This window comes from Raphanus sativus, unplaced genomic scaffold, assembly GCF_000801105.2.
Source record: "Raphanus sativus cultivar WK10039 unplaced genomic scaffold, ASM80110v3 Scaffold2667, whole genome shotgun sequence".
Lineage (NCBI taxonomy): Eukaryota > Viridiplantae > Streptophyta > Magnoliopsida > Brassicales > Brassicaceae > Raphanus > Raphanus sativus.
In genome coordinates this window covers 1-14411 of record NW_026617975.1, presented here as the reverse complement: position 1 = coordinate 14411, position 14411 = coordinate 1, and the positions used below count along the sequence as shown (strand labels likewise).

Sequence of the window (14411 nt, the reverse complement as noted above, 5' to 3'; positions counted from 1 at the left end):
AGTTATGCAAATGGTGGTCAGGATCTCTACGTTAAACTAGCGGCTGCTGATCTCGGTTAGTTCTTTCTCCCATGCCTTTTTAAGGGTTTTGTTTTAGTTGAGGCTACCTTAGTTAAGGATCAAAGCATGTGATCACCCCTTTTAACACTTCTATCTAAAGTGAAGCATTTCTGTGGATGTCTTCACCCCTTTAACATTTACTTCCGGTTGTAACAGATTAATTTCTTTTGGGTCTTTAGACTAATATAATTGTCTGTTGTCCAAGAAATAAGATCAAACCATGTGATTGGATTGCTTTCTACTAAGTTGATGTAATAGCATTTAATATTTTTTGCTATTGATCTCAAGAGTTTCAGCTAAGATCACCTAATTGTAGGGGTGTGATACTAGGAAATTTCAGAATATAAGATATGTGGTTAAATATCCATTCAAATATTAAGATATAAGTTGATGTTTAGATCACTATAAATCCATAATTTTTTTGCTACAAAAAATCAATGTTAAAACTAAAGATCTATCTAATATTTTTTAATTGCATTACTAAGCGAAGCTACTGATGATTACTATATTAGGCACAAACAGTATATCTCAATATTAAGTATGGTTTAAGCTTAGATTCAACACCAAAAATATTTATATTTAGGTCTAGTATAATGTTTTTATCATAAGTACAAGGGAGTGACCTTTTTTTTTGACAAGTACGTACTATGTGCCTCGTTTATATTGCAGATGTCAAGATAACAAGCCATGGAAGAATCTTAGGTTCGAGTATTGGAGTGGCCATTTTTCTTCTAATAATTAGTATCATCACCTTCGGCTTTTGGAAAAGAAAACAGAAGAGATCTATAACAATTCAAACACCTAATGGTAAATCAATGACTCATTTTCTTTATTTTGTCTGTAAATTCTGAAAGTTCAAAAGTTTTTGTTTCTGAATGAAACAGTTGATCAAGTGCGAAGCCAAGATTTGCTAATAAACGAAGTGATATTAACAAGCTATAGTTACATATCCGAAGAAAGCAAAACAGAGGATCTAGAGCTTCCATTGATGGAGTTTGAATCTCTTGCCATGGCGACAAACCGATTTTCTGTCGCTAACATGCTTGGACAAGGTGGTTTCGGTATTGTTTACAAGGTAAAAATGATTCATAAATGTACTCAAAAATCTATCAATGTACAAGGTTTTCATTCTATAATCGAACATGTCTGTAATAGGGAATTTTACCTGACGGGAAAGAAATTGCGGTAAAGAGACTATCTACAATGTCTCTACAAGGGACTGATGAGTTCAAGAATGAGGTCAGACTAATTGCTAGGCTTCAGCACATAAACCTTGTCCGGCTCCTCGGTTGTTGCGTCGAGAAGGGCGAGAAGATGTTGATATATGAGTACTTGGAGAATCTAAGCCTTGATTCACATCTCTTTGGTTAGTGACTCAAGATAACTTCTATTCTAACAATGTAACTTATTCGGGGATAAGATTAACATGTTTAAAATTGTGATCGATTTGTAGATAAAATCCGACGCTCTACCTTAAATTGGCAAAAGAGATTTGACATTATCAATGGTATTGCTAGAGGACTTCTTTATCTTCACCAAGATTCGCGGTTTAGAATTATCCATAGAGACTTGAAAGCAAGTAACGTCTTACTTGATAAAAATATGACTCCAAAAATCTCGGATTTCGGGATGGCAAGGATCTTTGGACGGGATGAGACAGAAGCTAACACAAGGAAGGTGGTTGGAACTTAGTAAGCTATTTGTTTCCATAACAACAAAGAGTTTTCGTCTTAAATCTAAACCAACTAGAAAACATCATAAAATATGAATTTATTATACCTTATGCAGCGGTTACATGGCTCCAGAATATGCAATGGACGGGATATTCTCTATGAAGTCGGATGTTTTCAGCTTTGGGGTCTTGCTTCTTGAAATTATAACTGGCAAGAGGAGTAAAGGGTTCTACAACTCTAACCGTGACCTTAACCTCCTTGATTTTGTAAGCTGAGAACAACTAAATTTGATATTGTTTCACTGCATCTTATATCGCCATAACACTAAATGAAAGATTCTATATTTTTACGGACAGGTGTGGAGGTACTGGAAAGAAGGAAAAGGGATAGAGACCGTAGACCCAATCATCATAGATTCTTCATCATCAGCACTCCGGACAGTACATGAAATCTTGAGATGTATACAAATTGGTCTCTTGTGTGTTCAAGAACGTGCTGAAGACAGACCAGTGATGTCGACTGTTATGGTGATGCTTGGGAGCGAAACTACGGCTATTCCTCAGCCTAAACAGCCCGGTTTTTGCGCTGGGAGAAGTCTTCTTGAGACCGAATTGTCGTCGGGTACACAGCGCGATGATGAATTGTCAGTGAACCAAATCACCCTCTCAGTCATTGACGCCCGGTAATTTGTAACCCGAGACAATCTGTTTATCCTTCTTAGAAGAATGATTTTCTAGACTATTCATGAATTGTCAGTGAACCAAATCTCCCTCTCAGTTATTGACGTCCGGTAATTTGTAACCCGAGAAAATCTGTTTATCCTTCTTGAAAGAATGATTTTCTAGACTATTCAAGCAAAATAAAAAATACAATAAATGTTTATAACTAAATTTATTATTTATTTTATTATAAAATTTTCAATAACTATCAATAATATTTAATCAAATCAAATATTCTCAATTAATATTTTCTGAAAGGTATACAAAAAGACATATCTAGCCATTCAAGAATGCCCCACATCACATTACCATGCATCAACAAGCATATGATCATTTGGATCTTCATTTTTATCAATGTAACATTTTTGGATGCATTAGAGCCTGGATGCAGTGTTTTAAAAACTTGCCCAAATGACTGAACCGAAAATGTTTTGGGTCATGGATCAATATGGTTTAACCGGATTCAATGAAATTTAACTGAGTTAAATTAAGTTCAATCAAAGAATAAAAATATTAATAAAATCTAAATGCTTCGGTAAATTACAGTTATTTATAATAAAACTTATAATATGTTTATTCAAAAATAATTTTATACTAATCGAAACATAAGTATCAGATATCTAATATCTCACATATATTTTCCGTAGGGATTTTGCATGAGGGATGATATTTAGTGCTTAATGCCAATAGTATTGTCATCATTAAGAACCAAACTTTTAGCGATATTTCTTAACTTATGCTTAAGAATCTTTCCGTTGCCGTTCTTAGGTAGTTCTCCCATGAACACAACCCTCTTCGGACACATAAAATGAGGCAGATTCTCACGGCAATACTTAATCAAATCACATTCTCTTGTCATGAACTGATCATCACAGTCTCCTTGACTAGTCTTACGCTTTTCTAGAACAACGAACGCACAAGGGGTTTCACCCCACATAGGGTGAGGCATGGCCACAACAGCAGCCTCGAGCACTTTCTTATACTTATAAAGAACATTCTCAACTTCAACACTGTTGATGTTTTCACCTCCAGATATGATAATATCTTTGGACCGATCTTTGATCTGTATGTGCCCATCTGGATGGATCACACCTATGTCTCCCGTGTTGAGCCATCCGTGCTTAAACGCTTCAGATGTAGCTTTCGGACTCTTTAGATACCCTTTCATTAAGCTGCTTCCTTTCATGACAATCTCTCCCATTGTCTTCCCATCGCGTGGGACACTCTCCTGAGTTTTCGTGTTCTTTACGTCAACGTCAGCCAGGGTTAAGATGCCTACCCCTTGTCTTGCCTTCATCTCCATCTGTTGCTTTTCTGGTAGTCTGTTTTAATAGTATAAATATAAATGTTAAATCGATTTTAATAACATTTAACATGACTTAAAGCATCCACAGTGGGCAATTCTTATGAGAGAATCTCATGATAAAATTAATAAAAAATGATATAGTAGGAGAATTTATGAGATAAGTTTCTTTGTGAAGAGACTCTCATCAAAATCAAGATACCTCAAACCAACGTGTCATTTTAACATTGAACAAGTTAATTTGTTACAACTAATTTTAATTATATAAATAAATAATTTGATCAAAAAATATAATTAAATAATTTTTACTAAGAAACTCTTTTTGAGAGAGTCCAGTAATGATGCTATTATAAACTTTTTGTACCAACGAATATATATTACCTGTTCCACTCGTCATTCCACTCACAAAAGAGAACAGCACCAGTGGCCTCCGTGAGCCCATAGACATGCAGCACTTGAAAACCGAGCCGCTGAACTTTCTCTACAAGGGCAGCAGGAGGCGATGAACCTCCGGTCAAAACCTGAACCGGCCTGGACCTTTGTGACATGTCAAGTGGATTTCCTTGAAGCAAAATGTTGAAGACTGTAGGAACACAACACATATGCGTCACGCCATGCAATTCTATGTTTTTATAAATCTCCGGGGCAGACACATGCCTGATACAGACGTTGGTGCCCCCACGTGCTGCCACCGACCATGTGAGATTCCATCCGTTGCAATGAAACATAGGCAGAGTCCAAAGGTAGACCGGGAATGTCCCCATTTCCCAGCCCATAATCACGCTCAGAGAGCTCAAATACACTCCACGGTGGCTAACCACCACACCTTTTGGTTCGCTCGTGGTACCCGATGTGTAGTTTAACGAGATGGGATCCTGCTCGTTTTGAATACGGAACATACGTGCAACCAAGGAGGACGAAGGTTCTCCCGTACGGATGAGCCCCTCGTAGTCTAACTCATTGGACGAAACCCTCTTAGGGCAATCAGGCTCGTCAATGAATATGACCAGCAGGTTCAGCTGTTCTTCGTCGGGTAGTAGATAGAGCGCGGCTCTAGCTAAGGTCTCTAGGTTGCGGTCTACGAATAATATCTTGGACTGTGCGTGGCGGAAGATTGCGGCGATGGATTTTGCGTCGAGGCGGGTGTTGATAGGGTTAAGGACAGCTCCAGCCATGGGAACAGCGAAGTGCATCTCATATATGGCCGGTATGTTTGGGGCAAGAACGGATACCTAAACACATATTTATGTCATGTCTCATAGTCGTATATCCAAGTTAAAGTGAAATAGAATTATTTCTTATATTCAGATTTGTTTGATAAAACCTACTATACATAATAAACTTTTTTTGAACAAAATAATAAACTTTAAACAAACAAATAAAAAGATTTGTTGCAGAGAGAGACATACGACATCATTCTTGGCGATGTTAAGAGATAGGAGAGAAACAGCGAGACGACAGCAACGGTCATAGGTCTGAGGCCATGTGAAACGAGTTTCTCCATAGATTATGGAAGTTCTATTTGGATAACATTCTGAAGCTCTCTTCAAGAACGTTATGGGCGTTAGAGGAGCGTTGTTTGCTTCACATAACCTCAGATTGTCCATCTTGTTCTTCTTAGTGTATATTTATGTTTTTGTGTCGGTGTGAGGGAAGATACATGTAGATCTTATATATAAGTGTGATCTGGCCCTCTCTCTCCCCTCAGCAGCAAGTGGTTTTAAGGTGGGAAGTTGACATTTAATTTAAAGTGTTCAGCAGCCTTAATTGTTAGCACTACGCTATCACTTGGGCGTATAAACCGAACTGAAAAAATATACCCAAAACTTTCAAATATTCAAACGATTTTATTTTTAGAACCGAGAAACAAACCAAATTAAATCGTGAACCAATGTGTATCTGATTATCCAAAACACAGTTTATATACTTCAAATATTAATTCTATTTAATTTTAAAATTACAAATATTCTAAAAATCTATACTATTAAAGCAGGATCCTATTGGCTTTTTTACTAAAAATACTCATTTCTTTAATAACATTGCATATTTCATTAAGGGCAATCAAGTAATATTAATAACACATCTATATCGTGTCACTTTTTTTAAATCCAGCTCATTGCTCACATCATCTCTTTTAGGCCATTTGGGCCGATTAACAAATTAGATTCAATTTTTCTTTTTTTCGGATCGGGTTCGAGTGGGTTCGGTTCTCATGCATAAGAACCTGAAAAATAACCAAATAACCAAAATATCTAAAACGGGTTCGGTTATTTATACTCAGAGTAACCAAAGTATCCGATTCGGTTCAAATTTTTGTATCCAAATTACTCAAAAGTAACCAAAAGTAACCAAAAATATCAATTTTATACAGTTTTTTTGGGTAAACTTTTATCCAAACTATCATATTTTATCCTAAAATACTCAAAAGTACTAAAAACGACTACTATAGTTAACTTATGATATTAATTTAAAATATTAAAATAATTATAAATATAATTATAACATATATTTTTAGATATATATTCACATTTCGGGTATCTTCGGGTACTCATTTGGTTCTCGGTTCGGATCGGGTTCGGATCGATTCTTCGGATATAGCAATTTAGAATTCATTTGGATATTTACCCCGGATCTGATCGGGCTCAGGACCCTGATTTTTGGGTCGGTTTTGGGTTGGTTCTTAGGGTCCGGATATTGTATCATGCCTATACTCATTTAAAATGAAACACGATAAATAAAGATAAAAAGCTTAAGTCTTTTATAAAAAAACAAATATATGAAAATATGACATTTATTAAATATTTGTCAATTTAAAAAAAGATAAAGGAAAATAATTACGTGCTTTAAAAGCACGGGTCAAAATCTAGTACTAATTATAAACCAAACTATCCATAAAAATATTTTAATCTGGAGCTATAAAACCAATCGACTGTAAAATGAGATTCAATTTGAGTTTGAATCCTATCAATTTTTCGATCGGTCCTATATTTTTAAAACAAAAAATAAAATCGAACCAAAGTCAACTGAATGATTACCCAAATTTCTATAATATAATTGATATACTTTTAACCAGAATATGTTTTATCCAAAACAATTAAAATTATCCAAATTATCTAAATTTTTAATCTAGCTAGAAATATGATATTTAAATCCAGAAAACTCCATTTTCTTTTACTTTTTTACCCGAATTAACCTAAAAACCATAACCGAATGAGATCTAAATTATCTTGGATATTAGGCGGTTTTTAACTTTGTTATCCAATTCGAACCAAAAAACAAAATAGTCAAACCAAATTTTTTAAATACTCGAACGGATCCTAAATCTGTAACCATAAAAACCAAAAAGTCAAAAGAACTGAATGAGAACCAAACCAAAAACCAAATGCTCACTCTAATCCGGCATGGGAGTCAAGGATCATGTACAAATAAAAAAGACAATAACATTCTTTTTTGGTCAACTTTCTTCCTCTAGCAACTTATGATAAAATAGTTCACTATAATTGTTTTTAGTGTTTTCTAATCCAGAAAATGCAAAATAATATGACTTGCCTGTATTAAGGAAATCATGAGCTAAAGTTTATTTTAAAAAAATTCTATCTGTTTTTAATAGAATGACTGTTAAGGTTTTATTATCATAAAATTACGAAAATATAATTAAGTTACATGATAATTTCATCTGTAGGTCTATTAGTGACATTTTGTCCTCTTGAAAAAGTTATTAAAAGGTGAAATCTTGGGTTTAAAGAATGTCAAGCACATCGATAATTTATATGGAGGAGTCAGTGAAAACTCACATTCGAGGAATTATGATCGATGCTCTTTAAGAATGCGAGTCGGGGTCCATGGACGAATTGTCGCAAACACATTTTATGTAATATGCATGGTTTTTAGTGTCAATAGAACGAGAGTGTTATGAAATGAGAGAAGTGTTGCTGTGAAAGTTGTGTCTTTCTCATTAGCTCTTGCCACTTATATATAGTGGTTGTCACATAAGGTTTTACATCAATGGAGAATCTACACAATGAATACACTTTGACTACATTCAATACAATATCAAGACTTGGTCAAAGCTCATAAATGCTTCGGTTGAATGGGTCTTCATCTTGACAAGTCTCGGGCGGAATGTAGACGGATCGAATAGACGGGTCGGATGTAAACCTCCTTGGTCTTGGTTATAGGCAATCCACACAAACCATACTATGGTTTATAACACTCCCCCTTGGATGCCATAACCATATCGGGCTTGTAATGTGCTAACGTTGCCTCATTAAAACCTTACTAGGAAAACCCATTGGGACAAAACCATAGTTAAGGAAAAAGAGTACAACACACATTACTCCCCCTGATTTGGACATCACTGAAGGTCCTTGAATCTACGCAAGCCAATCTGCTTCATGAGCTTCTTGAATGTGCTGGTGGGAAGTGACTTGGTGAAGAGGTCGGCTGAGTTCTCACTAGACCGGATTTGGACGACATTGACCTCCTTGGATTTCTGCAACTCATGGGTGAAGAAGAACTTGGGTAAAATATGTTTGGTCCGGTCACCTTTGATATACCCATCTTTGAGTTGAGCAATGCAGGCTGCATTGTCCTCATATATGATGGTCGGACCATTGTCCTCGACCATACCACTATCTGATCGGATGTGTTGGGTCATGGACCTCAACCATACACACTCACGACTTGCCTCATGCATGGCTAAGATTTCTGAGTGATTAGATGAAGTGGCTGCTATAGTCTGTTTCATGGAACGCCATGATATTGCAGTACCACCATGAGTGAACACATAGCCGGTTTGGGACCGAGCACGGTGTGGATCAGATAAGTAGCCTGCATCAGCAAAGCCTACTAAACCATCTTTGGTTTCATTTGTATAAAATAAACCCAAATCCTTAGTTCCTTGAAGGTAACATAAGATATGTTTAATTCCGTTCCAGTGCCTTTGGGTCGGACATGAACTAAAACGAGCTAGGAGGTTGACGGCAAAACATATATCTGGTCTAGTGTGGCTAGCCAAATACATTAACGCTCCTATGGCACTGAGGTAAGGCACTTTAGGACCCAGGACGTCCTCATCGTCCTTCTTAGGACCGAATGGGTCAGTGTCCACTCCAAGGGACCTCACAACCATTGGGCTGCTCAATGGGTGAGCCTGGTCCATATTAAATCTCTTGAGTACTCTTTCTGTATATGCCTTTTGATGCACAAGGATTCCTCCTTTTATGTACTCAAGTTGTAATCCCAAACAGACTTTAGTTTTACCTTGGTCTTTCATTTCAAACTCTTTCTTGAGACATTCAACTGTTTGGGTGATTTCCCCAGAGGTTCCAATGATGTTCAAATCATCAACATACACTGCTATGATAACAAATCCATTGTTTGCAAACTTCTTTATAAAGATACATGGAGTGATAGGGTCGTTCTTATAGCCTTCTTTGGCAAGGTACTCGCTCAAGCGATTGTACCACATTCGACCACTTTGCTTAAGTCCATATAAGGATTTGTTCAGCCTTATGCAGTGTTCTTCTCGAGAACCTTTGTTAGCTTTAAGCTCAATACCCTCTGGTAATCTCATATATATTTCATTATCCAGTGGACCATAAAGGTATGCGGTTACAACATCCATTAACCGCATATCCAAATTTTCTTTGATGGCCAGACTTATTAAAAATCGAAATGTAGTTGCATCCACCACAGGGGAGTATGTCTCCTCATAATCGATGCCTGGTATTTGTGAGAATCCTTGTGCAACAAGCCGTGCTTTGTATCTTACAATTTCACCATGTTCATTTCTCTTCCTCACAAATACCCACTTATATCCCACTGGTTTAACATCACAAGGTGTCCGGATAATCGATCCAAAGACATTCCTTTTCTTAAATGATTCTAACTCCACGTTTATGGCTTCTTTCCATTTTAGCCAATCTGATCTTTGAGTGCACTCTAGTATAGACGTGGGTTCATGATCCTCATTTAAGTCCATCATTTCAAGGGCTACATTATATGCAAATATATCATCGATGTCGACATCTTTTCGGTTCCATTTTGTCCCAGACATTAAGTAATTAATCGAGATCTCATCATTATCAATGCCTTCAGTACCATGAGGCCCGGCGTCCCGAACCCCAAGTGTTGATACTGACGGCATAGCCATTTCGGCCTTGTCTGGACAATCTATGACCTCGGTTTCTTTTGCACCTTTCTTTGTTTTCCGAGGTCTTTTATCTTTGGAACCAATTGGTCTACCACGCTTGAGGCGTGCCTTAGACTCAGTAGCCACTTGATTGTGTCCATCTTGGACATCAATACTTATTGGTGCATTACAAGCTGGTATATAGGACTTAGTCACTCTTTTCGGGTCAGCAAAGGAATCAGGCAATTGATTAACTAGCTTTTGCATATGAATTATTTTCTGGACCTCTAAATCACATGATTGAGTCCGAGGATCTTGCCATGATAAGGATGTTTGATTCCATATTATCTCTTTGCCCAGCTTGTTATTTTCTATCCCTAATGTTGGGTACTCTGATTCATCAAAATGACAATCAGCATATCTGGCCTTAAATAAATCTCCAGTAGTAGGCTCAAGATATTTAATAATGGTTGGAGAATCAAAACCAACATATATTCCCATCCTCCTTTGAGGTCCCATTTTTGTTCTCTGTGGTGGTGCAATAGGAACATACACAAAACATCCAAATGTTTTAATATGGGACACGTCTGGCTCATGACCTGAGAGTAATTGAGATGGAGAATATTTATGTTCACTGGATGGCCTTATTCGTATCAATTCAGCAGCATGTAAAACTGCATGTCCCCAAGCTGATACTGGTAGCTTCGACCTCATGAGTAATGGTCGAGCAATCAACTGGATTCTTTTAATGAAGGATTCGGCCAATCCGTTCTGTGTATGTACATGTGCCACGGAGTGTTCCACACTTACCCCCCATGGACATACAGTAATCATTAAAAGCTCGGGAACTGAATTCACTTGCATTGTCAAGACGTATAGTCTTTAGTGGAAAATCTGGAAAGTGGGCTCTCAGTCTTATGATCTGGGCCAATAATCTTGCAAGTGCCAAGTTTCTAGATGATAATAGACAAACATGCGACCATCTGGTCGATGCGTCAATCAGGACCATGAAATATCGAAATGTCCCACAAGGTGGGTGAATTGGTCCACATATATCACCTTGTATCCTTTCCAGAAAGTTCAATGTTTCTTTAACCTCCTTTACCGGTGATGGCCTTATTATTAATTTCCCTTGTGAGCATGGAATACATGTAAGGCTCTTAGGGATAATATTCCTTTCTTTCAAGGAATAGCCAGTTGAGTTCAAAATTATTTTGCGCATCATGATCGAACCAGGATGGCCAAGCCTTTCATGCCATTGTTTGAACTCATTATTCTTTGTGGCATTTGTCTCAAGCACTTTTATATCGGCACAATAGAGGCCCATAGATATAGCAGGGATAGTCTCTAGGACTTCTTTATGGCCTTGGGCATTCTTATAAATCAAAAGGAATTCTTTCTTTCCCTTGCCCCTAGTTTCCACATGTAGATCATTCATTCGAATGTCTTTGAAACTTAATAAATTTCTCTTTGATTTAGAGAATATAATGCATTAGAAATTTCTAAATGCGTGCCATTAGGCATTATTAAGTTAGCCAAGCCATGGCCTTTAATAAGGCTGGCTGTGTCTGCTATAGTTTTGATATTGGCACTCTTTAAGATAAGGTTAGCAAAATATCCTTTATCTTTTAATATAGTGTGACTTGATCCACTATCTATTACTAGCAGGTCATTGTCTTCTTTCATTTCTGAAAAATAGACAAGAGTCAGCACCATAGATATTATTTGGGAGAAATGATGTCTTAATGGGTTTTGTCTTTGTTGTTCTTAATAAGTTTAACTTATATAAGGCATATATATAAAAATAAAATTTTTATTTCATAGATAGAATTGCCAAAGTCATAGAACATAGGAAACAAAGACATAAAGCCAAAGCAAAAATGCAAAGTGCAAAGACAAAAGCAACTTGATGTCGAAATCTTCATATTCAGCCACTTTTAAGGAGATCCGAAGTCTCATAATCGGCTTGATCATTCTCATGGTCTAGATCATTCTCATCATCATGATGGACCCAATTTGCCACAGGGTCTTTTCCCTTTATGCTCTCTTGGTAGAGTTTAACAAGATGTTGGGGAGTTCTGCATCGGTTAGCCCAATGATTGGTCATCCCACAACGATAGCAAGGAGTTTTGGTCGAGCCATGGGTTTTGAAGTCGGACTTATACCCATGGCTAGCATGATGACCTCGGCTATAGCCTCGGCCTCGGCTGCGACCAAGATGATCTCGTGGTTGGAATCCACGTCCTCGTGGCTGAAACCCACGACCTCGTGGTTGAAACCCACGATTACTTCCTTGCCATCTTCTACGGCCTCTCATGCGACCGCGGTATGACTCTTTTGGAGTCTCATCTTTTGGCTCTATGGCCGCATGTGCCTCAGGCAATGCTTTAGCACCAGGTGGCCTTAGCTCACTGTTCATCATGAGTAACTCATTGTTCTGTTCAGCAAGCAACAAACAAGAGATTAAGGCAGCATAAGTGGAGAAACCCTTTTCTCGGTACTGTTGCTGAAGCAACATGTTGCTGGTGTGGAATGTGGAGAATGTTTTCTCCAGCATATCAGCATCAGTGACAGTCTCCCCACACAATTTCAACTTGGAGACTATCTTGAACATAACCGAGTTGTACTCTTCCACAGACTTATAGTCTTGGATTCTTAGGTTCCTCCAATCATAAAGGGCCTTTGGCAGGATCACAGTTTTCTGATGATCATATCTGTTTTTCAACTCTGTCCAAAGTTCCAGAGGATCCTCAATAGTGAGGTACTGGTCTTTAAGACCTTTAGCCAGATGATGGCGAATGATCACAATGGCCTGGTATTTATCCTTAACCGATGGCTCAGTGTCTTCAGTGATAGTATCACCAAGACTTTTAGACCTCAAGAGAATTTTGGTATCAAGTGCCCATTGGAGGTAATTATCTCCGGAGAGATTGAGGGCAGCAAACTCAAGGTTGTTGATTTTCGACATCTGAATCAAATAATCCATAAGGAATGAGGATTCATAATAATATGATCAATCCATGTTCAGATTTATGAATGGAGATTTTGATCATGGCTTTAATATATATTTTTATATTTCCGAAAGATTTATATGTATTATATAATATGGATGATTTATATAAAGCAATCATTGTCAAACAGCATATAAAAATGCAGCATATAAAAATGCATCATAAACATGACAAGAAATGATTATAATTTTCAGGATTTAATTCAAGGTATCATGATCAGAATTATCTACCATAAGAATGAATAATCAATTTCAATAAGACAATATGATAATTGAATGAAAATGGTCAGTTCAGAATATGAGCATGATCTAATAAAATTTCTAAACCAAGTTCAATTCAATATGGATGATTCAGAATAATAGATGTTATGCAAAAAATGATCTAGAATATAATTCAATCATCACAAAATCATTTTCAAGGTTGTGGACCATGTTTCACAAATTTTAGTATGATCATGTATCATGGGTTATATCCTCACTCCCCCTCATGAACATACTCAAATTTGTGGTGCATAGTAATATATAATGAACATATTATATAGTCATGAACATCTATAATGAACTTATATCAAGACTGATCAGAATTTAAATAAAAGATGACAAACAATAATAAGATCAAATGATATCAACCTATAATTTATTTCATCTTATGTCATATTAATGCAAAACAGGACTATAGGTTATAAAATTTAAATGCCTAGTCAAATAAAATCGAAAATGCATTTATAAAAATCGAAATTGCATTTATAAAATCATATCAGTTACAAAGAAAATAAAAACAGTCAAAGATATGCAATCAATTGGTTTTAATATTTATTTTATTTTGGTTGACTGAATTAATTTTTTTTCAGGGAGGCTGGCCGAAAATGGCACAGCAAGAGATTCAAGGTTTTGATCTTTGGGTTTTTGATGGTATTGATAAACGACTTATACAACCTGCTGGAACAGCTGGTGATGCGAATAAACAATGGTTTGATTATTGGTTTCAATCCTTTAGACAAATCTGGATTTAAGGCCGAATCATATAGGAGAAAGGTAGAGCCTATTAATGGCTTGCAAACCAGGAAGGGGATTTAGGATTTCACAAAACTTTTATAAGATTTCAAAAGTTCTTATAATCAAGATTCATATAGATCTTTATGTTCTTTAATAAGTTTTACTGATTTTAGAGATTCAAGATAATTTTTAGAATCAATATACTTATAGAACTTTTGATTCAAGATTAATATTTAGATAATAATTTTAGAACAACAGGTTTTAGTAAGTTTTATAGGATTCATATAGATCCAAGATATGAACATATAGTTTTTTTATGAACATGTTCTTAGATATGTTCTTATATTTTGGATTTTGATTAAAGTTTTGATTAGTTTACCTCTTCTTAACCAGGAATCTGAATGGACCACCTTGGGCAAGATCTTGAGAGCTCACCGGAAAACTTGAATCGCCGGCGGAGCAAGGCTGAGCGCCGGAGGAGCTGGCCGGTGAAGAAGAACTCCGGTGGAGAGCACAC

The 14411-nt window shown here is 36.6% G+C and overlaps 3 protein-coding genes across 3 annotated transcripts; 1 reads left to right on the top strand and 2 right to left on the bottom strand.

Annotated features, from left to right (window-relative positions):
* Positions 1–3: 3 nt before the first annotated feature.
* LOC130505884 (receptor-like serine/threonine-protein kinase SD1-7) lies at positions 4–2582 on the top strand (the record flags this gene model as incomplete). Its single annotated transcript, XM_057000486.1, has 7 exons — positions 4–55; positions 730–867; positions 945–1135; positions 1216–1426; positions 1514–1751; positions 1849–1999; positions 2090–2582. Coding segments are annotated over 7 exons (1311 nt in total), but the record flags the coding sequence as incomplete, so codon positions are not given.
* Positions 2583–3012: 430 nt separating this feature from the next.
* Positions 3013–5395, bottom strand: LOC130505883 (probable acyl-activating enzyme 12, peroxisomal). The gene is made up of 3 exons (XM_057000484.1): positions 5165–5395; positions 4137–4987; positions 3013–3774 (listed from the first exon to the last, which is right to left on the bottom strand). The coding sequence occupies exons 1-3, from the start codon at positions 5360–5362 to the stop codon at positions 3123–3125; spliced, it is 1701 nt and encodes a 566-aa protein (XP_056856464.1). The 5' UTR covers positions 5363–5395; the 3' UTR covers positions 3013–3122.
* Positions 5396–11815: 6420 nt separating this feature from the next.
* Positions 11816–12856, bottom strand: LOC108815333 (uncharacterized). Its single transcript, XM_057000485.1, has 2 exons — positions 12390–12856; positions 11816–12299 (listed from the first exon to the last, which is right to left on the bottom strand). Exons 1-2 carry the CDS (start codon positions 12854–12856, stop codon positions 11816–11818), a joined length of 951 nt encoding a protein of 316 aa, XP_056856465.1.
* Between the last annotated feature and the right edge of the window lie 1555 nt (positions 12857–14411).

Bases quoted from the DNA above. Each gene is read 5' to 3' on its own strand.
- LOC130505883 (XM_057000484.1), bottom strand. From the start codon at position 5,362: ATGGACAATCTGAGGTTATGTGAAGCAAACAACGCTCCTCTAACGCCC. The intron at 4,988-5,164 runs GTATGTCTCTCT...ATATGTGTTTAG, and splicing joins ACATCGCCAAGAATGATGTC to GTATCCGTTCTTGCCCCAAA. The intron at 3,775-4,136 runs GTAATATATATT...CTATTAAAACAG, and splicing joins TGGAATGACGAGTGGAACAG to ACTACCAGAAAAGCAACAGA.
- LOC108815333 (XM_057000485.1), bottom strand. From the start codon at position 12,856: ATGTCGAAAATCAACAACCTTGAGTTTGCTGCCCTCAATCTCTCCGGA. The intron at 12,300-12,389 runs GTACCGAGAAAA...CATGATGAACAG, and splicing joins AACATGTTGCTTCAGCAACA to TGAGCTAAGGCCACCTGGTG.